At 39.1% G+C, this 24733-nt stretch overlaps 1 protein-coding gene across 26 annotated transcripts in view; it reads left to right on the top strand.

Moving 5' to 3' along the window:
- The window catches only part of LOC140729077 (receptor-type tyrosine-protein phosphatase delta-like), a 2395537-nt gene that overhangs the window by 2112911 nt on the left and 257893 nt on the right, over nucleotides 1–24733 (top strand). For 14 of the 26 annotated variants that reach the window (XM_073048383.1, XM_073048384.1, XM_073048388.1 and 11 more), the window contains 5 exons: nucleotides 11896–12084; nucleotides 13775–13792; nucleotides 15279–15389; nucleotides 18423–18692; nucleotides 19453–20034. In XM_073048383.1, the coding sequence (XP_072904484.1) occupies nucleotides 11896–12084; nucleotides 13775–13792; nucleotides 15279–15389; nucleotides 18423–18692; nucleotides 19453–20034 (1170 nt within the window). The remainder of the gene's footprint in view (nucleotides 1–11895; nucleotides 12085–13774; nucleotides 13793–15278; nucleotides 15390–18422; nucleotides 18693–19452; nucleotides 20035–24733) is intronic. The other 12 variants (XM_073048398.1, XM_073048396.1, XM_073048394.1 and 9 more) reach the window with 1 other exon arrangement.

The raw sequence follows: 24733 nt of genomic DNA, 5'->3' as shown, positions 1-24733 counted from the left end.
AGAAACTGGCTGTTTATTCCCATTACCCTAGTTGCATTAGTAAATGTCTTCAAATGACTATCCTTTTCCCCTTTTTGAACTGCCATTCTTTGTCTTTTATGTCCTGTTGAAGTGCTGCTCTTTCTTCAGTCTCCATGTTTCTGTCATATATTTAAAATAGATTTATTTCTCTACACAAAAAAACATCGAGAGGTAAAAGGAGAGTGCATGAATATTAAAAGGGCTGATTGGCCTCTCCTATTTTCAAAATGAATAAGTTGTCTTCTTAGTTGCTGTACTGATGTTCTGTGTTATTATCTTTGCGTCTCCTGTACCATTCCAATGACTTCATATTCTTCTGAAACTGGAGGTTTCCCAGACAGGAATACCACGTTCTTTCTTTTTTGGTTTAGTCAGTTTTTCACAAAGATACAGAATTTCCTTTGCAGTTATGTAGCTACTTACTCATGTTACATAACCATTTTTAATGACTCCATTATCTATTCATAGTAGTTTTAAAGATTTCCTTCTTTATTCATACTAAATGAGACTGTATATCATCCTCCTTATGGAATGATTGGAGTCTAATGGAGTGAAGCTTGTTCTGCATGTGATAAAAAACTCTGTGGCTTCAGTATAAAGAGATTGCACCAATTGGTGCCTGGAAATTTAAAAGTAGCTTTAGAAGTGATAGATGCCAAATGGTCATCAGTTATTTACAGTACAATATTGTCACACTGTGAGAATAGTGTTAATGAATTTCAGAGGCAGAATAGTAATTACTGCTGATACCAAGAGACATCTTTAGCCGTACCGACCAGCAATCAGTCGTATCACTGGGGAGTCCTTGCAAACATTGCAACAGTTCCAAACAAACATCAACAATCCAGATATTAATTGGCCCCACGGATTGGCATTTTAAACTTCGCATGGTAAGTTTTGTTAATTGAACATTGGCAGTACTGTTAATACTAAATGTGCTGCAATTTCTGATGGATGGAAGTGTGGTGTCCCTTTCTCAAGGAAGTTGGCAGATATTAATGCGATTAATTATTCACCTCTGTGCTAGATAGAGTGAAAGGTTTGGAAAGAGATGGTCTTTTTGAGTGGACGAATGAGGAGTTGAAGGAAACAGCCCATTAGTCCTTAATTTAATATTGTCCACAGATTTATGAAGAGAATTCAGAGTTATATGCTTCTTGAAAGATAGTTTAGATGAACTGTACTTCATTTGTTGAGGTGAAAGAATAATCATTAAGATATCCAATAGCATAGATCATTGCTGCACATTTTGTACTCAGTGGAAAAAGAATCTATCTCATAGAGAAAATTAGGGAGGGAGGGTAGTTCAGTTCAGTCTTCTTCCCCTTTAGAACTGTTAACTGTCTTGTGAAGAGTTGTACATTTAAAGAGTGCTTCATTCAAATACTCATCTGTAACTACACTGACCCACTCCATCAATTAGTCCGCCATGGGGTACATTATACACTGCTTCTTAGCATGCACCTGGAGCTGTTTATGAGTTGAAATGCATTTAAGTAATTTTAACAAATCAAAAATCAGAAATAAATGCAAACAAATTCAGTATCTATCATTAATCAGGAATATTGGTACATTGGGCTCAAAGTCCATAGATTCCTCAAAGTTGATGCTCAACTTGATAAGGTGATTTCAAAGTATGGTGCGTTGGCCTTCATTAGTTGGAGGATTGAGTTCAAGGGTCCTGATGTAATGTTGCAGCATTATAAAACTCCAGACTTGCGGTATTTTATTCAGTTTTGGTTGCCTTTTTGCAGGATCTGGAAGTTTTAGAGTCTTCCAATGGAGATTTACTAGATTAAAGAGCATGTTTTACAAAGAAAGGCTTTTTTCCTTGGAGGGAAGGAAGACGAGAGGCAACTTGATAGAGTTGTATAAGGTTATGAGAGACATAGACAAAGTGGACCGCCAATGCCTTTTTCCCAGGGCAGCGGTGATCAACACCAGAGATCATTTATTTAAAGTACGTGGAGGAAAGTTTAGGGGAGATGTCAGAAGTAGTTTATTTACACAGGGAGTGGTGGTTTCCTGTAATGTGCTGCTGGGGGTGGGATCTTAGAGTCTGATACAATAGGCACATTCAAAAGACTCTTAGGCACATAGATGTAAGAAAAATGTAGGATTTTGGGCTGTGTAAGAGAAAGGGTTAGATTAATTGTGAAGTAAGTTTATATAGGTCAGCACAACACCATGGGCCAAAGTGTCAGCATTGGGCTGCACTTTTCTGTGTTTTCTGTAAAATCTTGCAGGCAGCTGCATTGCTAGCATTAACTATCAAAGACACAACTTTGCCAAGAAAAGCATGCACACAAGAGATTCTGCAGATGTTGGAAATCCAGAGTAACACACAAAATGCTGGAGGAACTTAGCAGGTCAAGCAGCATCTATAGAAAAGAATTTTTTAAAAAATGCTTTGGGTCAAGACCCATCATCAGGATTTGGTCTGAAAGGTTGACTTTTTATTCCTTTCCACAGATCTACCTGACCTGCTGATGCCATAAACATACATTATGAATGCAAACATGAAGTATAAATAATATGAAATTATTCAAGAAGAAACAGTGTTCAAACGAAAAGAGGCCAAAGTAGCCTTAGTTTTGCTATCCTGAGGTACTGATTATGGTTGTGCAGGTTTGTTCAAGAACTGAATGGTTGAAGAGAAGTAACTGTTCTTGAACCTGGTGGTGAGGGAATTGGGGCTTCTGTACCTTCTGCCTGATGGTAGCTGCAAGAAGATGGCATGGCCTGGATATTGAGAATTATTGAATACCTTCAAGATTCAAATCTTTGAATAATTTTTTAAAGGCACTGGTTTCTGTAGTAAAATCAACAGAAAACATTTGATTTAGATTAGGTAATCAAGTTGTAAGAAGTTGTCCCAGAACACTGAATGCAGGTCTTTTGTTTCCTGTACCTCCTCCCCAATGCTAGTAACATGAACATGATGTGTGCTAGATGGTGAGAGTCTTTTAGGCAGCCATCTTGAGGCCCCCCCCCCCCCCTTTGAAGATTTCCTCAGTGATGAAGAGGGTTGTGGCAGTGATGGAAGTGGATAAATCTACAACTATAAGCAGTCTCTGAAGATCCTGTACATTGAAGGCTCTATTCTAGGCAGTGAAACAACCAGTCAGATTTCTCTCCACAGTATATCAGGAGAAATCTGCAGGAGTCTTTAGTCACATTAATCACATCAGCCCTGGGCCCAGCACGTAATTACAATTACAAAGGAAGCACGGCAACAACTCTCTTAGGAGGTCATGGAAATTCGGCTTGACATCTAAAACTTTGACAAACTTCTATAGGTGTGTAGTGGAGAGGATATTGACTGGCTGCATCACATCCTGATATGGAAACACCAATGACTTTGACTGGAAAATTCTACAAATGTAGTTCATGTGATCCAGTCCATCACGAGTAAAGTCCTCCCTATCATTGAGCACATCTACACAGAGCATTGTTGTAGGAAAGCAGCAGCCATCATCATGGACCGCTGCCATCCAAGTCATTCTCTCTTCTTGCTGCCGGCATCAGGAGAAAGGTACTCCCACCACCAGGCTCAGGAATAATTATTACCCATCAACCATCAGGAGAAAGGTACTCCCACCACCAGGCTCAGGAATAGTTATTACCCATCAACCATCAGGAGAAAGGTACTCCCACCACCAGGCTCAGGAATAGTTACTACCCATCAACCATCAGGAGAAAGGTACAGGAGCCTCAGGACTCCCACCACCAGGTTCAGGAACAGTTATTACCCATCAACCGTCAGGCTCTTGAACCACTCAACTTCACTTGCCTCATCACAGAACTGTACTCACAATCTATGGTCTCTTCATCTCAGGGTCTTGATATTTACTGCTTATTTATTTATTGATTGATTGTCTCTATTATTTGTTTGCTCTTTTTCTTTCTTTTTGCATTTGCCCAGTTTCTTGTCTTTTGCACACTGGTTGTCCGGCTCAATAACCTGATTAGAAAGGCTGGCTCTGATATAGGAGTCAAACTGGATATACCAAAGGTTGTGGTAGAACAAGATGCCATCTTGCCTGAAAAGAGGAGCACTTTCAGTAATAGACTCAGAAAATAATAGACCAAAGAGTGTTATATGAGGTCATTGTTACCCTTGGCCATAAGCCTCTATAATGAGTCAACCTATAGCTGAGGAAGTGACAACCCCCTCATATTAGACTGTTTAAGGTAACTTATATTTTCTTATTTATTCTTCTTACTTCTCTCTAATGTTGTATATCTCTGAACTTGTAATGCTACTGTATTTCCCTTTGGGATCAATAAAGTATCTATCTATATCTGTTGGTTAAATCTTTCATTGATTCTATTATGGTAATTGGATTTATTATATATACACAAAAATGGAACTCAGGATTGTGTATGGTGACATACATGTATTTCGATAATAAACTTACTTTGAACTGTGAACATACAAAATCTCCTCAAACTAATAAGGTAGAGTTGCTGGCGTACTTTCTTCATGATTGCATCAATGTGTTGGGCCCAGGATAGATCCTCCAAAATGTTGATGCCTAGGAACTTGAAGCTGCTCACCCTTTTCACCGCTGACCTGTCAACGAGAACTGTTGTGTGTTCTTCCAGCTTCTCTTTCCTGAAGTCAACAATCAATTCTTTGTTCTTTCTAGCATACAGTGCAATATTGTTGTGACACTGCTCAACCAGCCGACCTATCTCACTCCTGTACACCATCTGACATTCTGCCAACAACAATGGTGTCATCAGCAAGTTTTTTAGTGTTGCAGTCATGCGTGTAGAGAGAGGAGATAGTTATTTTAAATTGCATTGGTTTTGCCTCTCTTTTTTTTGTCTCTTCTCTGCTTGAAGTGCAGGCAGAACCACATGTGCTACAGCTCTGCAGCACCTCAACCTTGCCAGTTATCAATGGAAGTAATATCTAAGGGATAGAAGTTGCTTCCACAAGGTCACTGTTGCCATCAATGATAGCATTTAATATTTCAAGGTTACTTTGACCTTACTGTATGGGACATGTAAATTCATGAATTTCAAATTTGAAAGAGCCAGATACTTATTGCTCCCATGGCCTGCTGCAAGTAGCTTAGTTCCAATGATGCTTTTTTATTACTGTGTTGTGCACTTGTGCTCCCTATTTATACTGAAAAATAAAATTGAGCATAACAGCAGCTTCTATCTATATCATGCCTTCAAAAGCAACATAAAGAGGTTAGCAATTTTCCTGCTGGGACCTCTGATTTAATGCTCCTGTCTGTGAGGAAAGGTTTTGACCTGCAAATTCAGTCAAATGCTGCTTTCTTTTCAGCACCTCTTATCTAAGCATTGTTTATTCTAGCTTGGAGTTCATTTCCGGATTGAATTGTGTAGCAACTAAAGGTATTGATCACAACTCAGGCATAATGTTATAGATATCCTCAAAATTCTTAAAGATCATTTTATTTTCTACTGGTACAATTGCACCATCCTGCAATTGTGCAATCTTCCCACACGGTTTCCAGAAGTTGGCTAACTTGCTTTCTCGTTTGCACCGTGGTTGAATCCTTGCACACGTAGTTTTCTTCATATGGTTACCGGAATGCTGAAGGAAATGTATCACTATAGCTAATCATGGCTCAGAGATGAATCTTTCATGAATAAGTCAGAAGGTTTGGGTTCAAGTCCTTATCAAAATCTTAGGCACAAAAATTTGGAATGGCTGTATGATGCTGTGCTGAGAGAATGCTGCTCTTTCAGATATATTGCTACAGAGTTATATAGTAAGGAAGCAAACCTTTCAGTCCATCGAGTCCATGCTAACCATTGACCACCCATTTACATCAATCCTATTTTAAACCGATTCTGTCAACAACTTCCTGAAAATTCTACATGAGGGCAACGTACATTGGACAATCATTTATTTAGAGATACAGCAAGGTGTAGGCCCTTCAAGCCACACCATCCCAGCAAACCCACAACCCCAATTAACCCTACCCTAATCACAGGACAATTAATAATGACCAATTAACTGTGGGAGGAAGCAAAATCACCTGGAGAAAGCTCACATATTCCACAGGGGGGACATATAGAGGCTCTTTAGAGGTGCTGGAATGGAACTCCGGAACGGCTTGAGCTGTAGCAGGGTTGTTCTAACCGCCACCCGACTGTTGCTCCTAGTTAACCTACCGCTAACCTATCTTTGGGATGTGACAGGAGACAAGAACACCCAGAGGAAACCCATGCAGTCACTGAAAGGATGTGCAAATTCCAAGATCTCTGGCACTGTGAGGCAGTGGCTCTAATAGCTGTGTCTCTGTGCCACACATGGTTTGAGTTTGCTGTTTTTCAAATGCAATGGCAATTCATATTTTCTCTCAGGTGATATAAACAAAAGCGGCTCTATTTTAAAGCTGGGTAGCATATTTTCCCAGTTAACCTCATCCTCAATATTTAAAATAAAGCATTCTGTAGTTATTATCGTGGACTTAAAATTTGTTACTTTGCTTTCTGTAAAATGTGTGAATGATTTAGATTTAAATATCAGTGCATGAATCAGAGACAAAGTTTGGACATTTCATTGACAATAACCAGGGAAGCTCTAGAATTAAATTGATCATTTTTTTGTAATAAGATAGTGTATAGAATTTAATCCAATGGAAAGTTATGGATTTACAGAAATGTAACAAGACAAGGAATAGACAGTAAATGAAAGGATAATAAGTGGTGTTGAGGAGCAGAAGGACTTTGGAGTATACAAGCACGAGGCCCTTCGTTGATCGGGGTTGACCATGGATGTTGCATTCCAGCTGTTGAAGTCAATATGCAAGCTAAGGCAGTATAACGTGTAGAGCAAGCTATTACCCATGAAATTGTTGAACTCAATGCAGGACTGCCTTCAGGACAGCAGCTGTGGATTTTTCCCTGTGGTTTACTCCTGAAGCCTATCCCGTGACTGGGTATAGCTGCAAGGCAGAGGAGGTTTGAGATCAAAGTTTTCTGAGATGAACTGCTGGCCACTGCTGATGAGTCCCATCTACCCAAAGTGATTGGTTTTAAGGCGCCAGTAACCCTGTCGGTAGAAACAGTTCCACTGCCTTGATTGTCAGAGGAGCACACCATTGTGAGCATTTAATAGGGAGTGGGACCTTATTCCCACTGCACACACCAACCCCCATGGCCATGACACCTTAAGGAACCATACAGGCGCATATGCACAAAGAAAGCAGCACAGATCAACAAGACAGTTAAAAGACATTGCTTTCTTTATTAGCTGAGGCATGGAATCTTAAGATCAGGAAGGTTGTGCAAGAATTGTACATGGGAGAGAGTGCATTGGAGATTTAATGAAGATGTTTCCAGGACTGACCATGTGATTCTAAGGAAGACTGCATAAAGGTAGGATTATTTTCTTCAGAGACAAGAGGCTGAGAGAATCATTCAAATAAATCAATGTCTGTTTCTTTCAGCAGACAGATCAGAAATCCTAGGCTGGATATATAAACAATATTTAGAAAGAATGGAGGAGAGATTGGGGATTTTGTTTTCATCTAGTTGTCCTGAAGTTTTTGAGAAGGAATTGTCTGAAAGAGTGGAAGAGGCAAATATCCTCACCACATTAAAAAAAATACCTGGATGTGAATGTAAAGAGCAGGTTTAGTGTGAGTTGGTCTATTTTGACAATGAGGCATATTATCTTATCCTCTGTCATAACTTTTTCTAATTCTATTCAGATGTTCTGTTTCTTGCATTAAACCAATCACGCAACACATTATGTTTCTTTTTGTTAGAATGTGCTGTGGTACACCTTGTTGTTGTGAAGGGTGCTTTGAAAGGTTCAAAGGCTCATTGTATTGTCAAAGTATACATGTACGCTACAACTCTGGAATTTGTCTACTCCAGATAACTATTAAATACAGAAAGACCATGGGTGTTAATGGAAGAAAATACATCAACCCTGCTCCAGCATGATAAAGAGAAGAAACAAAACTCCCCCCTTCCCCGCAGCAAAGAACAGCCGCACTAACAATTACCGACCCCCTACACATAACGATCCCCGATTCCCGACACCCTACTCACAGAAAAGGACAAAAAGAACAAGTCAAACCCCCAACCCCTCCCTCCTATACACAAAAATTAACACATCACCCACCCGCTAATTGGCCACTAGAAAGAAAGCGCTGAAAAACCGAAGGAAACCAATATAAAGTACAGTCCAATAATTACATAAACCTCAGAATACAGGAAAGGTCTTTTTGTCTGCATACGAAGAGAGCAACCATACGAATGCAGTCCTTCCATAAAGAGCGACCAGCAGCCGGGGTCCGAATGCTGCTGATCTGGGGCTGAACGTGCCAACCTAGGTCCAAACACCATTGGTCCTGGTGGAACGTGCTGATCCGGCTGCTGACCCTCTCTGCTAGGAGTCATCTCTGACCGGCTCTGCATTCACTTCGACGCTTCAGTCATCCTCGCCGCTTCAAGATGGTGTCATTCATGACTTCTGCTCCTCTTCTCTGGTGTTTTCCATGAGTCAGCTTGTGTTCTCAGACTTTTTTTGCCCCCCATCTCTGATCTTCACGTGGCAGCTCTCTGGACACAGCATAGAGCTGGATTGAGTTCCAAGCTGTGTGTCACAGGCTCCAACAGTTTCCATAACACAAACAAGACAAAAAGAACAAGCAGAATGTGTTGAAAAAGTGAAATATCTGGGTAGATTTGCTATCTGAGAGTTGTCGCCCAAGGAATTGTCGTTCACTGGTAGCATCTTGACCTGACGTCCTTTGTAAATACAAGTCTGATTTTTGTTATACATCATAATTCCAGAGCTGTATCTTTTATTCCAGCTTTCCTATTGGAATCAATACTGTAGGGACCTCTACTACTGACTGTGCTGGAATATCCAGCTTCTGCAGAGATTCCCCCTTAGTTTCATTCTGCATATATTTTGATGAAGTGGAGAGGGCTGATGCAAGTAGTAAAATTGATGCTACTTACAGTGATTTTCAAGACTCAATCAATAAATTCACACATAGAACATAAGAATGGATATTCAGGTGGTTGAAATCCCAGGATTAAAGTGCTGAAGATGTTTGAAGTTAGAATTGGCTGAAGCAGAGGATAATGGTGCAGGACATTGTAAAATGCACTGTGCTATTCTGAACTAGCCATTACTAAAGGACAAGACACAACGTAAGCTTAATTTCGAAGGCTGCAGTTAAATTTCTCAACTCTAATGCCAGGAGGGATGGTGAAATGGCAAGATGAATGGCAAATAAATGTTAATCTGGAGAAATGCGGGGTGCTTCATTTTAATAGTAAAGTTGAAGGAAGGTAATATAGACCTTGAGGTATGGCTTTATACAACATGGAAACAGACTTTAAAACCCAACTTGTTCATGTTAACTAGGATGCCTCTCTGAGCTAGTCCCTTTTGCCTCTGTTTGTTCCATATGACCATAAACCTTTTCTATCCATGTACCTGTCCAAATGTCTTTTAACATCTATTGATTGGCACTGCTCTATTCCAGGCAAAAGGCTGATCATTTACCCTATCAATGGCCCTCTTGGTTTTATACAGTCTAAGGTCACTCCCCCAGCCTTTGCTCCAAGCAAAAAGGACCCAGCCTCTCCTTATAACCCAAGCCCTCCAATCCCAGTAACATCCTCGGGAGTCTTTTGTGTACCTTTCTAGCTTAGGTCCATGGTTTTAAATGGATTGTAAACGTAGAAGGGCATATGTTTACAAACTTTTGAAAATGAGAAAACAATTCAGAATGCTTTTTAAAAAAAATCCTTTGAAGAAATTAGGTGTCAGAAGTAGTGGTGTAGAGTATAAAAGCAAAAGGAGATGTCATTTCTTTAGAAAAGTGCTACAGCTGGATTATTGTGTCTAATTCTCAACATAATGCCTTCAAAAAGATGCCATGTTCTTCAAAAGGATCCAAATGGGCTTTTATAGGAGGTGATGGGATTTTGTAGAGTGGAGATAGGGAAATTTACGGTTGTTCTCCTTACAGATGTGAAGATTAAGGGGGCTTATACAGTTCAGATAAAAGACATGAAATACTATTGTCAAGTAGGATTTAAGCGGTTGAAAGGTTATGACTCTAAGGAATGGTTGGGGAAGAGAAAGGACACTGAGAATGAGGAACTGGACGTTTACATTTTGGGATATGATTGAATCAAGGAGAAAGTTAGTGCAACAGCCAGATGTAGATGGTTGGAGAAGTAATTGGAGGGGGGCCCACAAAAACGACTGGGAACTGGCAGTGAAAAAAAAATCTAAGGGCCTACCTGACACAAGCCAAGCTTTGGGCGCAAGAAAACCACAAGACAGATGAGATTGGCCTCTTTAACAGAACTAGCCTTAAGTTGGCCTATTTAAGGCTGCCCTATGAGTTACCTACACCATTCACGAACCCCAGGTGGACAGCATTGTACACATTTGTTAGCCTCCATGTACATTGCACAAAAGACCTAGGGGAAAATGCAACTTCAAGTGCCAGATACCATTAGGTTCTGGATTAAATTCTTTCATGTAGTGCAGAAAAAAAAAGTTGCATTTTGGAAAAGGGTTTCTTTGCCAATGATTGTTTCTCAATCCTGAAACATTTGGATTCTTCAGTATCAAACAACCCAGTCAATTCCAACATTGGCATTGTAATGCATTCCCAGTTGAATACTGAGATCATGCTGCCTAACTCAAGGGCACGGAGGGCCAATGAGAATAGGCAAGGTAGTGTAGTTAGGAACATGATGACAGAGCTGGGTTCAGTAGTGCTACACACCCTTCCCCTTATTATAATCAGTTCTGTACCTCGTCTTACCCTCCTAGCCTGTTATAATCAGTACAATAACTGTACAAGTGCTGATGCCCTCATTATAATGGCTTCTAGAGCTTGCAAAAACTGAATGCATATTGGAACCAAAAACATCTAACAGAAAACTAATTGTTTGTTTGTCCAGTAGCTTTTGTTTAAGTGGTCCATCAGGCATTCTGGTGTTACCAAGGTAGCTCGAGGAGCCAGCAGTGAATTGGAGGTTAGAGATGGGCATCATCAGTGTATATGTGTTACTGAGCCATCTGGTCTTCAAACATTGTCCCCAAGAGGCAGGTTGTAGATGACTAGTGGAAGGGTAAATCCCAGGAATTTAGCAGTCAATGGTACAGGAACCATGGGATAAAGCAGGGCCTGTCTCAGCTAACTGCACAGTGGGGCAGAGATATTGTAGGGGGAGCAAAGCTGATAATGAGTTAGTCTCAGAGACTGTCCATTGTTGGGGCAGCTTCTGTTCTGTGCCAGGGATTGGCAAGCTGGGCTGGTGGATGCGGACTTCAGCTATTTCTGTGAGATATCCAGATTGAACAAGTAACTGAACTTCATTCAAGTTTGAAAATTAAAGGGCTAAGTATCCATATGTATTAAAATAACCATGGTCTGCTCTCTGCTTAAGTAATAATATTGATTACTATATTGAGCAGTATTGACATTGAATTATCTTCATGTGTACAGTGCTGATATATTTGATTGAATTAAGTCAAAATCCTTGATGTAGAACTACTACCTTATTGAATAAAACAAAATTAATTGTCAATGTATGCACACTGAACATGACTTGGGGTTTTGCATCGCCTCACAATTTGCATTAATGAGGTAGTTTCAAAGATTATGAGACTTCTCGGGTCTATTCAGAAGTGTTGATACACATGGTGAGGAGTGGTGGCTTTGTGACTGATGTTGCTCTTCATCTCACCATGTTGTATAGATGATTCAAGAAATGAATTTGTATCCAAATAGGATTGAAATTCTGCATTAACTATCTGTGTGGCAGTACCTTGCAAAGCAGATTATTAACTGGCTTGTGTGTGTGTGTTTCTTCTATCATCCTTTCTTTCAGAGGATCAGCTTCCTGCAGGTTATCCCACAATAGACATGGGTCCTCAGCTGAAGGTGGTAGAGCGAACACGGACAGCCACCATGCTATGTGCAGCGAGTGGTAACCCTGACCCTGAAATAACTTGGTTCAAAGACTTCCTGCCTGTTGATACAAGCAGTACTAATGGACGCATCAAACAGCTACGGTCAGGTAGGGTCTTGTTTCTGTTATCACGTGGTAGATTGTTTTATAGGTAATTTTATTTTACACCTATCCTTTTTATGTGTACTTTGGTGTGTTGTCCATGTCTGTGATGTTGCCATAGCCTGTTCCTGTGTCTGTGTGTGCAGCTTCTGTTAATTCCATATTGCTCACTGCTGTGACTGTATTTTGATGGTTTTTTTAAAACTGCTTTTAGCAGTACTTAACAGATCCATGTTTTCTTTTCCCTGTTTTCTTTATTCTTTTTTTTAAAAACTGATTAATTTCAAAACATTTGGCTTCATTCAGAATTGCAAGGCGAACAAAATGGTTTTAAATCTTTTAAAAACAATCTTCAAACTAAAATCTACGAACTGTATTTTGTTCTATCTTCTCTATTTTTAACCTAGCAAAAAAAAAATACAGTTGTTTTGTTCCATTTCATTGACAAAGTGTACAGTACTTTTTCTATATCTGACTATACAATGGCATCTTTGGAAATGACTAAAGTTGGTGTTTAATTTTTGCTTCTGAAACATTTTTCCTTTTAGCCACAGTAGTGTGTGCACACTAAAACCTTCCAGATAAAATATCAGGATCTACAGAAGCCTGCTTTTCATGTAGACTTTAGCTTTTTCTGCTATCTTTGACCATGGCACTCCCTTTGAAAGCCTTTAATATACTTTAACCTGCATTCCCGAGTTCTTATTTTGCTGTAGCTAATAGATGAGCTTTATCTGATCCTAAATTTATTAAGTAACATGCTTAAACATTTGCTAGTGCCCACTGGTAGTCTGTAAGAACCTGTTTACATTCACGTTAGTAACTTTATCTTTCTATACTGAGATGTTTGATCACCTATGTTACCAGGATTCTCAGCTTTGACCTGTCCTGTGATGTTTAAGTCGTCTTGTTAACTGCCTCTTTGCTTGTTGTCAGCAGAATTGTGTAAATTAACATGTTAATGTGAATTTAGATTAATTTTCACCTGTCAAGTAGATGATATAGTTTTAAAGCTTTAATTCTGAAAACTTGTGCCAAATTATAAGGAATATAATAATATTTTTATGCTGTCTTTCTTCTTTCCGTATTAAATCTCCAGAATCCTTTGGTAAGTGCTTAGTTCTGAAGCGCACTTCACCCCCACTAATTCCATATTCAGATTAAAATGCATGGCATGCATTTTACTAACAGTTAGTGTAGTCACTGGATTTCTCCGTAGTGGCACACACTTCCACAAAAAGTTCTATCAACTGTAAGATACACCTGTCTAAAGAAAAATCGATACACAAATTTCACTTAGATGTAGTTGAATAGATGACATAATCCAACCTAAATGGTAGTAGTTACAGTATATCCACCAAGTCTACAGCGTTTCCGATATTTGCTTAAACAGTTTTAAATATGTTAAAGGTTCTAGGCTGTCAAACATGTGACCAATCTCCTAAGAATTCACAGTCAATTTCTGCTTGGTAACAGCAATGTCGCCGACAGTGGACATTGTCTTTATGGTACAACTTGCTTTACTAACCTAATACTATCTAATATTATCCTGTTTACCTATACAGTAATTCAGCTTCTTTCTAGACCTTTATTCTGTAAATCTAATTTGATTTTATCTTCCAAAGCCCTAGCCTCCTTCTTCTCGTACTAATGCTTCTTCTTTCTAATCTTATTTGCATTCATATTATCCACCCAGGTGGTACGCCAATACGAGGTAAGAGTGCTGAACTAACGTTCACAGAATTGATCCTTCTCATTTCTTCTGTCCTATCATATCTCTCATGTTCGTCATGTAAAGATGTCCATCCTTTCCTGTTTTGCTTTGTCCACTTTGTTTTCTGTTCAATGATGTTCCTGTTGTGTCTGTTTTATTGGTTTTGGATGTAAAGGATTTTGTTTTTGATATGCTTAGATACTGCATATCATTGTCCTTTGTACATATCCAGTCACAGCGTATCATTTGTCCCTCTTTTTTGTACTATTACAAACTCAGGGTAACCCTCCCCTTCCCTTCCTCAAATGTGACCTGCATAGCCGTACTTGGTCTTGACAGTAAGATCAGGTGAACTGAGGAGCATCTGCAAAAGACCTGGAATAATTATTTTTTTTGTCACCTTTTTACCCTACCCTCAGGAACTGAGATCTGTCATTTTTCTTCACTTTTTCTTTTTCCCTTCTTCAAACCAACACTTTTCACGCTTTCCTTATCCAGATACTTTTTTTCTTTTAAAAAAAAACTTTTTCACGGATTTGCGTGTTCGAGTTTTTCAAGCGACCAGCTTCTTCAAGACTCACAAGCCGGAAGTACCTGTGAAGGTTTTGATGTGCGGTGAAGATGGTAGCGCTGCTCTTTTTTTCTTTTTAACCCATTGCGTAAACTCAGATGATAATTTTGAATATTTTTCTTGCATCTTGTGGGCAGACACTCAAATACTAATCCCACTGGTGGATTTTTTCGTGTCTTGGGACCTAGAGGGTCCAGCGGCAGAGGTTGGTTTATCTTTCCAATTGACTCAAGCCACCACTTTACAATAAGACGAAGTGTGAATTTTTCTTTACTCATCCAATTTACTCTTATGTATTTTTATTTTTCAGCAAAAGGGTCTGAAAGATTGTAAGTTGCACAATAATTACATTTATGTCCTACAAGGTTGCATGTATAGCAAGAGTTACTTTTTAAAAGGTCTTTTGAACGGTATTTTGAGAGATTATGCCTAACTAACCAAAATTCTTTTTTTCACTTTGAGCAGCTTTTTGTGTTTTTGCTGCACATTTTTGACTGAAGAAAATGTTTCTTGAGAACATGTCTGCCTTTTTCAACAATTTCGAATCTTTGTGGTGACTTTTTTAACGTTAACTCTTTTATTTATACAAAAGCCATGATCCTTTGAAGTAACCTCACCTGTCCATTGACCAGTGAAATGCCCAGAGCAGGATTTCGTTGTGAAAAGTCATTTAAACCAAAAAAAAATTCTCCTGCGGGTTTTGATGGTGTGAAATCAGTCCTTCACTAACTTACCCATCACATCCACTCTGTCTGTTCACCTTAGCAAAGCAATGACTCGACGCTGAATGGAGCTTCGCAGACAAGTCCTTTCATAATGTTGAAAGGATTTGAATGAGTAAATAAAGAAGCTAAAATGACAAGGCATTCTCTAACAGTTCTCTGTGCACATTTTTGTTTTCTCTATCCTATGCAGGTGCCCTCCAAATAGAGAATAGTGAAGAATCGGACCAAGGGAAATATGAGTGCGTGGCAACAAACAGTGCTGGTACACGTTATTCTGCCCCTGCCAATCTATATGTGAGAGGTAGGAACAATAAAACCCTGGCATCCACTATTCAGGGCATTGGGATTAGATCTATATATAAATAGTTGTTGCATTAGAGAACAGAAGGATGTACTCTAGCTGATTTAGTAGAGGACAAAAAATCTTATACAATTTAGAGTTGCAGAGATTTAACAACCAACATACAGTACCCAATCTATCCTGTGAGATGGGTTTGTAAGTATATTATTTTTACATTTTAACTTCTATTTTATTGCATTAATTTTAAATCTGTGCTTTATATCTGTTATTTTACTACTTTTGTTCCATATAACAATTGCTTGGTGTGCTACTAATCATTAATAATTGACCCCAAGCACTGGGGTATATGTATGATTGCACTTAAATCCTGAGGAGCAAGGGGTGGAGAGACTGTGTGTAAACACTGCCTTCCAAACTGAGAAACAGCAGAGCACAACTGATTCTTTTTCTTTCTTGATAAAACTACAGAGACACCTGCAAATTCCTGGCACTTCAGTAATGAACTGCGTTTGTAAGCTGTCTTGTTTTCACCCTGAATTGTTTCAAGACACTGAAATTATAACCACAAAGAAATAATGTGATTTTAGAACCATTGACTCTCATCCTCCTTGTTCACTTCCAACCTGAGCGTCTCTCCACATAGAACACTGAGATGAGCATCAGGAAGCTACTTTGTATTTTATTTCTGAAATTTGATGAACAGATTTTTTTTAAGATATGATTTCATCGCCATGTAAATCACATAAGAAGAAAAATTCAGAATGAATGTAACAGCTTTAAGCTCATTACTGCAGTGTTGGTGCTCCTGGGCTATAACTAGCTTCTTCTTGGATTATTTCCCTGTTGCTTTGTTGTTTTACTCTGTTCTGCATTTAACAAATGGAGGGTTTTATGATTGCAAACTATCCAGAAAGCCAAGTGATCTTGACTTCTAGATAATGGCATAAACTCTCTGTAGCAGTAGGGAGGTTAAATTGGTTATTTCAACAAATGGACTGAACATTTCAATATGATGCTAGTTGTAGCTTACTGGGCAAACATTGTAACGTCAAACAAATGGTGATTTTTGAAATTGAGGTAGAAAGGCTTAATCAGAGCTAGATAAAATGTACTAGTAGCAGTTGAAAGCCTTTATACGGCCTTTTTACTCTCTCTGTGTTTCCCTTGTTTTTCTCCTTTCCTCATTTCATTGTGTTCTGCATCAATCCCCTACATCCCTCAGAGCTGCGAGAAGGTTGGTGTGTTTTTTTACTTTTTACCCACCTTAAGAACTATTGATTGAAATAGCAAGAAAAAAATTTGAACTGAATGTAGCTGCATTGTGATTAATGTTATGTCTTATATGATGCTTTTGGTTGTGGCGGCTGGTGCTTGTGAGCTAATGACATCAGGCAGTGGTGCATGTTGGGTGATGACATGCATTGGGAATGCATGGCCAGCTGTGAGCTGCTAAATTGGTCAGTGTTCCTGCTCTTTGATTTTCACTGATGCCTGTTGCTCAGGGAGACCAACCAAAATTTTGAGTGTTGTGCTTTGTCGTACAAGGATTTCGAAAGCATAAATAAAAAAGATCTCTGGAGTAGTTTCTGTTTTCCATAGAAGTGGAATAAATTGTCTTGTAACACAAATTCTATATTAATATTGGCTTCTTCCTGCTTTTACTGTAGCGTGTGGTCTTTGTCTAAAAATCGCTTCTTCTTTTACCCATGCTGCCAACCATCAGTGCTCAGAAGGTCATAATGGGTCATTACAAAAAATAAACTTGTAGCACATTTTTCAAAACAGCTTATATATATCTATTATAAAATAAACAAATCCAGGGAAAGGATTGCAGCTAGTAATTCAACTGCAAATTTGCGTTCAGAGGTTTCTTGTAGAATGTTTTATGTGGTTTGAACTTTATTCTTGTCCAGACCCAGTGAATTACAATGCAGGCTCCATTTGCAATGTTGCCTGTGTAGTCAAGATTGAAGAAACAACGCAGGCATTTGAGCAAAGCTTGTTCGCTATACTAAGCAGGAGCACTGATTAAAAAGAAAGATATTAAAATTTCAGTCTTGTTTTCCCTGTGTGTGGTTTGGTCCTGTAAGTGTGCTTATATGCTAAATATCTTATTGACTTCGTGACTTATTTGCAGTAACACTGAGTGCAAATAACCCAGTTAATCTGGCTTCCACTGCCTTCTGCTTAATGTGAATGCATAGTCCACATTGAATGCTGCCAGTGAAATCTTGCTTCTTAACCTGGCTTTCCCTACCTTGGATTTAAGGTATAATACTACAGTAGCAGCATATTCTTATATGCTCTTGCTTGGTTCCTTCGTATTTTCCTCCTCCCACCCCTCCCCTATTGATCTTGTATTTTATTTTATGTGTCTTTTTTTCAGGTTCATTTTGTTTCTTTAATATGTTTCCCTTTCTAATTGTTTTCAGCATGGTAATATACAACAGTCAGTCATATGCTTGCTTGCATGACTAGACCCAGTCGAAGTATCAAGCTTCGTCTTGTTTTCCAATGTGCATCTATGTCTACATGTTAGTGTAAGGTCTTGAGGCTGCATCCACTTTGACTGAGTTTGAAAGAAAATGAGTTGCATTTTCAATGTACTATAGATGACATGTACCAGGGCTCTGATGTGACAATGTGATCAAGCACATTAATTCACATCAACTGGAAATACGCAGCATTGAAGTTGGTCTTGCACTCAACTCAAGCATGCTGTTGATCCTCCAGTTCCTTTTCCTGTGTGTATTTATTAATATATCTTGTGCATGATGTATGTGTAATGTTATTCTGTAGTTTAGTCCAATGTGGGAAACTGATAGGTTTGATCTAAATTTATGTATGATTAGAACTGATGCAAACATAATTGAAAATTTTATAAAAATAATTATTTTTACCAGTTTATGTTTAAAGTCAAATGTGTAATATAGTTCTTTGTTGGGACAGGTATTTGTAGAAAGCATGTCATACATACTCTGCAGAAGAATGCTTCTTTTGTACATGTTATTACCTTTTTGTGTTTTGTTGCAGTTCGACGTGTCCCACCAAGGTTTTCTATCCCTCCGACAAGCCACGAAGTCATGCCTGGTGGAAGTGTAAATATCACCTGCGTCGCTGTGGGTTCCCCAATGCCTTATGTGAAATGGATGCTTGGAGCAGAAGACTTGACTCCTGAAGATGACATGCCCATTGGACGGAATGTTCTGGAACTCAACAATGTCAGGGAATCTGCAAATTATACTTGTGTGGCTATGTCAACTCTTGGAGTTATAGAGGCATTTTCAGAAGTCACTGTCAAAGGTGAATCATGCTTAAAAAAAAATACATGTAATAAGCTTGAAGGTGTGTCATTCGCATGTTACTCAGCTGTGTGATCATATTAAAACTAAATTTTATGAACATAGAATAATACTGCATATTACAGGCCCTTCTATCTATGATCTTCTGCGCCAAACATAATGCTAAATTAAGCTAAATATTTTCTGCCAGTACGTGATTGATAACCTCCTATTTCCTGCAGAGGCATGTGCCCGTGTAACAGCTTCTTAAACATCACTTTTAACATAAGAACATAAGAAATAGGAGCAGAAGTAAGCCATCTGGCCCGTTGAACCTGCTCCGCCATTCAATAAGGTCCGGGCTGATCTGGCCATGGACTCATCTTCACCTTTTCCCATAACCCTTAATTCCCTACTATGCAAAAATCTATCCAACCTTGTTTTAAATACATTTGCTGAGGTAGCTTCCACTGTTTCATTGGACAGAGAATTCCACAGATTCACCACTCTCTGGAAAAAGCAGTTCCTCCTCATCTCTGCCCCAAATCTACTACCCCTGAATCTTGAGGCTACATCCCCTAATTCCAGTATCACCTATCAGTGGAAACAATTTTCTGCCTCTAGCTTATCTATCCCTTTCATAAACGTACATACACTAAGATAGAACACCATAGTTAAACGTCTGATATCAAAGCCTGTATGGTGGTTGTATTGTGTAAATGAAAAGATCCAAAATCTGCAGAGCTATTTAGGTGTGCTTACATCATGCCTCTTATCTACAGCTTTGCCGAAACCCCCAGGCACTCCACTTGTCACTGAAACCACAGCAACGAGTGTCACATTGACTTGGGACTCGGGAAATCCAGAGCCAGTGGCTTACTACATTGTGCAGCACAAGCCCAAGCATTCAGACGGGCCGTTTCAGGAGATCGGTGGGGTAGCTACAACACGATACATTGTTGGAGGGCTAAGCCCGTACTCAGACTACGAATTCAGAGTCATTGCAGTGAACAATATTGGGCAAGGGCCGCCAAGTGAAGCGGTAGAAACGCGAACTGGGGAACAAGCGCCTTCCAGCCCCCCTCGTTCTGTGCAGGCACGGATGCTGAGCACCACCACTATGCTGATTCAGTGGGAGGAGCCAGAGGAGGCAAACGGCCAGATCCGTGGGTACAGAGTTTATTATACTATGGATCCTCACCAGCACATCAACAGCTGGCAGAAGCACATCGTAGATGACAGCAGAATGACTACAGTTGCAAACCTCACCCCAGAGACAACCTATACTGTACGTGTTTTGGCTTTCACTTCTGTTGGAGATGGACCACACTCACCTGAGATACAGGTTAAAACTCAGCAAGGAGGTGAGTCGTCCACCTTGGGACACTGTTTCCTCATTTCACACCAAGTTTTCTCAGTGCTGTGAGATAGTTTCCTTTTGTAAACGTTATTGTAATTTTCCTTTGTTCATAGAGGGAGATGTGTGTTTTGTGCTTGTATCATACAGCACAGAATCAGACTAGTGCCATTCTGGATAATGTAAATATAAAGTGCATATTAATATTTTGTCTGGTGTTAGTCAGATAATATCAGCACCTTTAGAGGCTAGTTGTTAGAAAAAATGTTGGAATGTCACCACAGCGGAAAAAGTGTTAAGAGTGTCGCTACAGTTATGAGCATTAGTAATGTAGAAGGACTTTTATAGGAGACAAATTAAATTGGATCTGAGAATTACAACATAAAGGCATTAGTTGAAGTGGTGATAATGTTGGGATACAAGAGTCAAAGGTGACACATTGCTCTGGAAGTCCCGGCATCAAGTCTGCCATTCATATTACTTATTACTTCTGTTTAAATTTGTTTGAAGCTATGCCAACAATGTTGGATTTTATTTCTTAAATAATAACCATAGATAGGGCATGGATTAAAACTGACAAATTTTAAACATTGCTTTATTTCTTGCTGACAATACAGATTATGATTTACACTTGATTAGAATATTTTGCTGGCTTTGCACAGAGTACACTTTGGTCAATATGGATGGTTATACATCACCATAATTAGATGGATTTTCTGTTGAATTTGCAGCTTACCACTGTACTTCAGGTAGATTTATTGGCTTAAGGTTTTAAGGTTACCAGTGTGATTTTCATTTGCATCTCGGTGATTTTACAGATGTATTCTGAATTCTAGTCAAAGCTGCATCAAGAATAAAACAGAAGATGTGTCTGACAGCAAAAATGCAGATGTCTTCATCTATTGAGTCAGAGTTGTACAGTGCAGATACAGGCCAGTTGTTCTACTGTCTCCAGGCTCAGCATTGTAATTATCTCCATCAACTCAATTTACTTACATTTAGTCAATAGCCTTCCACGGCTTGTCTAAATGCTCTTTAAATAATACACAGGTATTTCTTAATGTAATACGGAGAGGGTGGTGCACTTTAAGATGACACGGTCAGTGTTTTTACCATGCATGAAATCCAAGGAAATAATCTTCTATCATTTATTATCCCAGAAAGGTGTGGTGTTTAATTTATCCAAAATATTTCGAAGCAAAGTGCAGACGTGAGTTTCTTTGCTTTGCTTGCAGACCGAATTGAACTCCGTCCTGAGTGCCCAGGGGATTTGAGCGAAGTGCACTCTGATGCAGTATTCATTTCATAAGGCTTGTTTCCTCAACAGACATTGCAGATCAGGTTCCAATACTCATTGTGCACTGTGGCCTGACTTGCCAAGATCATCCTGGCAAGGCTCTAAGGCATTAACTTGAGGTTTTACATTGGGTATCAGATTCAGAAGTCAGCCATTTTAATCCACGTGTCACAAGAAACAAAACATTCACCAGAATAGATTTACATTTTGGAGAGGAAGTCAATGCGGGGTAAATCAATAGGGAAATGTTCAAACAAACAATATTGGGAAATGAACAGTGCTGCCTCAGCTTGTCAGGTGCCTCTGCTCCATAATATCTCACAGGATCTCTGCAGAACTCTGCATTGATGTTGGTTCAGGTTACAGAGTCTGACTAGACTAGGTCAAATCAAACTGATGAAGAATGTGTTCAAGTGTGTTTTACCATCAGAGTTATTTTAACGCTCCAATTTCTTTAGATGTGAGCATTGCAACAAGATTTAACTGTACATGCCAGCACACTTGCTTATTTACTTTTCTTTTACAAGTGCTTAAACTAAAACTAAAAAATGGGACAGTTAATAAATTCCAGCATAAAATGGAAATTAGATTCTAGACTTGCTTAATCTCCAGAGACGTGGTGAAACCAAAAGCACCTCCTGTCTTAGGGTAGATGGAATAAAATGTTCACCAGTTTTGTTATAAATAAGAAGTCCTTCAAAGCTGTATGTTCAGAAAGAAAGACTTTGTCACATCTTGCATTTGTGCACCCAAAGCATTCTGCAAGCTGTGAAAGAGTATTTGAAAATATGATCACATTGATGCTACGGGGAAATTATTCCCAAGAAGGTCTAATAAGCTCAAATACTGAGAGGACCTGCTTTGTGATTGCATCCACCTAAGATGGGAAGACTAAACATTAGTGTATCATCATCTGCAAGACAACAATGTTTCAGAACTCCCTCAGCACCACAATGAAATGGCTGTATAGTTCCATTTCTCAAGTATCTAGAACCTCCAAATGAAAAAACAGGAGAGCTACAACTGAGCCAAGACTTGGCAATAGAATTATTTAATAAGGTAAGTGATCTCCTCTCCAGTCGATTAACTATCCTTGTTAAAGGCTAGGAGAGAGAGTTCAGTACAACTTGAAGCTAGTTCTCATCCCTAGTCAACACTGCCGCCAGAGGCAGAGCAGACCACGCAGCTGAGACTGTAGAAAGATGTTTACAGAATGTGAATAAGGGTGAAAGAATAGACCAGTGTTTATCTGCGTCTGTTCAATTGAATTTCATCGCCATTTTAATTACCTGAACTGGATCATTCTTTCAACATTATTCATTCTTTCAACATTATAAGCTCATAGGAGTACAGGCTATGTCCTCAAAATGTAACTATTGAAGCCCTATATCAAAACGGAGGCTATAGTGCAAGCAGGACTTTTTGATTATTTCTTTGCTTGTGCATGGATGTTAGTGATTTGTACATAGACACACAATTCCCATATTGCTGTAAAATTACCTGAATCCTACTTTTATTAAAGGGGCCATTGTATCATTCTTGGAAGACTCACAGTCTACCATCTTGAAATCTCTTTGCCATCATTTTGACCAATCATCTAATCTGTTTCTTGCCTTTTGTTTATTTATGCTCCTGTCCACACAAGTTACTGCTCCTCCTACCTTCAGTGGTGCACAGCTTTTTAATCCTTCAATGTTCCTGAATGTGCTGAAGAATTGGTGATGCTGAATTCTGCAGGTCTAAAAATGAACCCTTTCTATTTCTCAAATTCAAGTTTATTCTTGTGCATGGGGTACAAATGCCTTGAATATTACTGTTTTGCTGCAGCAGCACAACACCTAATCACCTAATCATTTGAAAAAGGCACCAAATGTGCAACAGAGTAGCATGTAATGGTTTACAGTTAGCATCTGAAATTCAGTTCCACTGAAAGCTCTGGACCTAATTTCAGAATGAAAATTCAAGAAGGTTGCAACATGTAATTTGTATGTACAACAGAGATACATTTATCCTTCAACCTCCCATAGCTAATTATTGATCAGGCAAGAACTTACATTTATAAGTTTTTTTTTTCATTTTTGGGAATGACTGCTTGTCTGAAAATTGGCCAGATGCTTTCTGGCAGTCTATTTATCTGACCAGTAAGGCACCAGATAATTCAATTATATGTGACAAATATGACCTGTCCTACAAAGTCCTTTTAATCAACTGATATTTGTATTTGGTCACTTTTCATCAGAGGATAAAAATTTTGTCCTTTTCTAGAGTATATTCAGTCCAAAACCTTGAAAAGAAATAAGCCGAATTATAACCAAAAGGTACACATTCACACTGTAATCCATTGTGCACAACATAAGGGGGGAAAAAATCAGACATGCACTGAACCTCCTGGAAGTTTATGTCCTGTGCATTGTAAGGATCTGTACTTGCATCACCTTGGCTCTGTTTCTGCATGGGACTGGAGGCAAGAACTTTCATATGTTCATCTCACCATGCCAATGAAATTCTCTCCCGAACAATGTAATCAGTTGGAATGGCCCTCCATGCATGCAGAAGGCCAGCTGTGCTGAATGTAACATGCAGTCAGAAATTTGGATTCCGAGCTGGGAACAGGGTTTTGTGTGTTTGATGTAATTTACAATTCATAGATTTTCCAGTTGATAAGTGAAAAAATCTGAACATGGAAGATAAAATATATCAGTATTTTCTAAACAAAAGGCAAAGAGTTTGATCTCTGAATATGATCACTGAAGAAGATGTTCCAAGAAATGCAAGTCAGTGCCATTAAATGTACAGAGAAGCAGGATTACATTGTCAACAATTACACTTGCAGCTCAGTCTTTAGATTACAGACTGTAGTAATGGGAGAATTTTCCCATTTGGAATAAGCACTTTAACCGTGTGGAGGATCTGACAGACACTTAGGTTTTCACAACAGTGCTCTGCCCCATTGATGATACTTTGGTATCTACAAAGGCCGTAAGGATTAAGTGATCCTGTGATTCTTGGGGAGCCATAAAGACCTATTTTGTTTGACGGCCAATCCCTCACACAAGAGATGAAGAGCTTTATACAGCTTTAAGTAGTTTCTTTGGGCCTCTGTTCATCTAGTGAGGGTGCAAAACATTATTTGTGACTGACCTGGTCCATCAGAGGCCAAGCACACACAATCATCAACCTCATTTGCTCCAAGGGCTTTCAGTCTGTTCTTCTTCCTCTCAGTGCTTGCATCTTTGACATTGTCACTGGGTCATGCAGTCATTAAAACAATACCTAATTACTTAATCCTTTTTATGATCCCTGCAGGTATTCAGGTTCCCACTTATGGCAAGGCATGAATCTTGAGTAATCTGAGAACCTTTTAGGCACCATCATAAATGGATGGCTTGCAAGTCATGTCATAATGATT

Source organism: Hemitrygon akajei, chromosome 6 (genome assembly GCF_048418815.1).
Source record: "Hemitrygon akajei chromosome 6, sHemAka1.3, whole genome shotgun sequence".
NCBI classification, from domain to species: domain Eukaryota; kingdom Metazoa; phylum Chordata; class Chondrichthyes; order Myliobatiformes; family Dasyatidae; genus Hemitrygon; species Hemitrygon akajei.
Note: the sequence above shows the minus strand (reverse complement) of the source record. Positions and strands in the feature narration are given on the sequence as shown.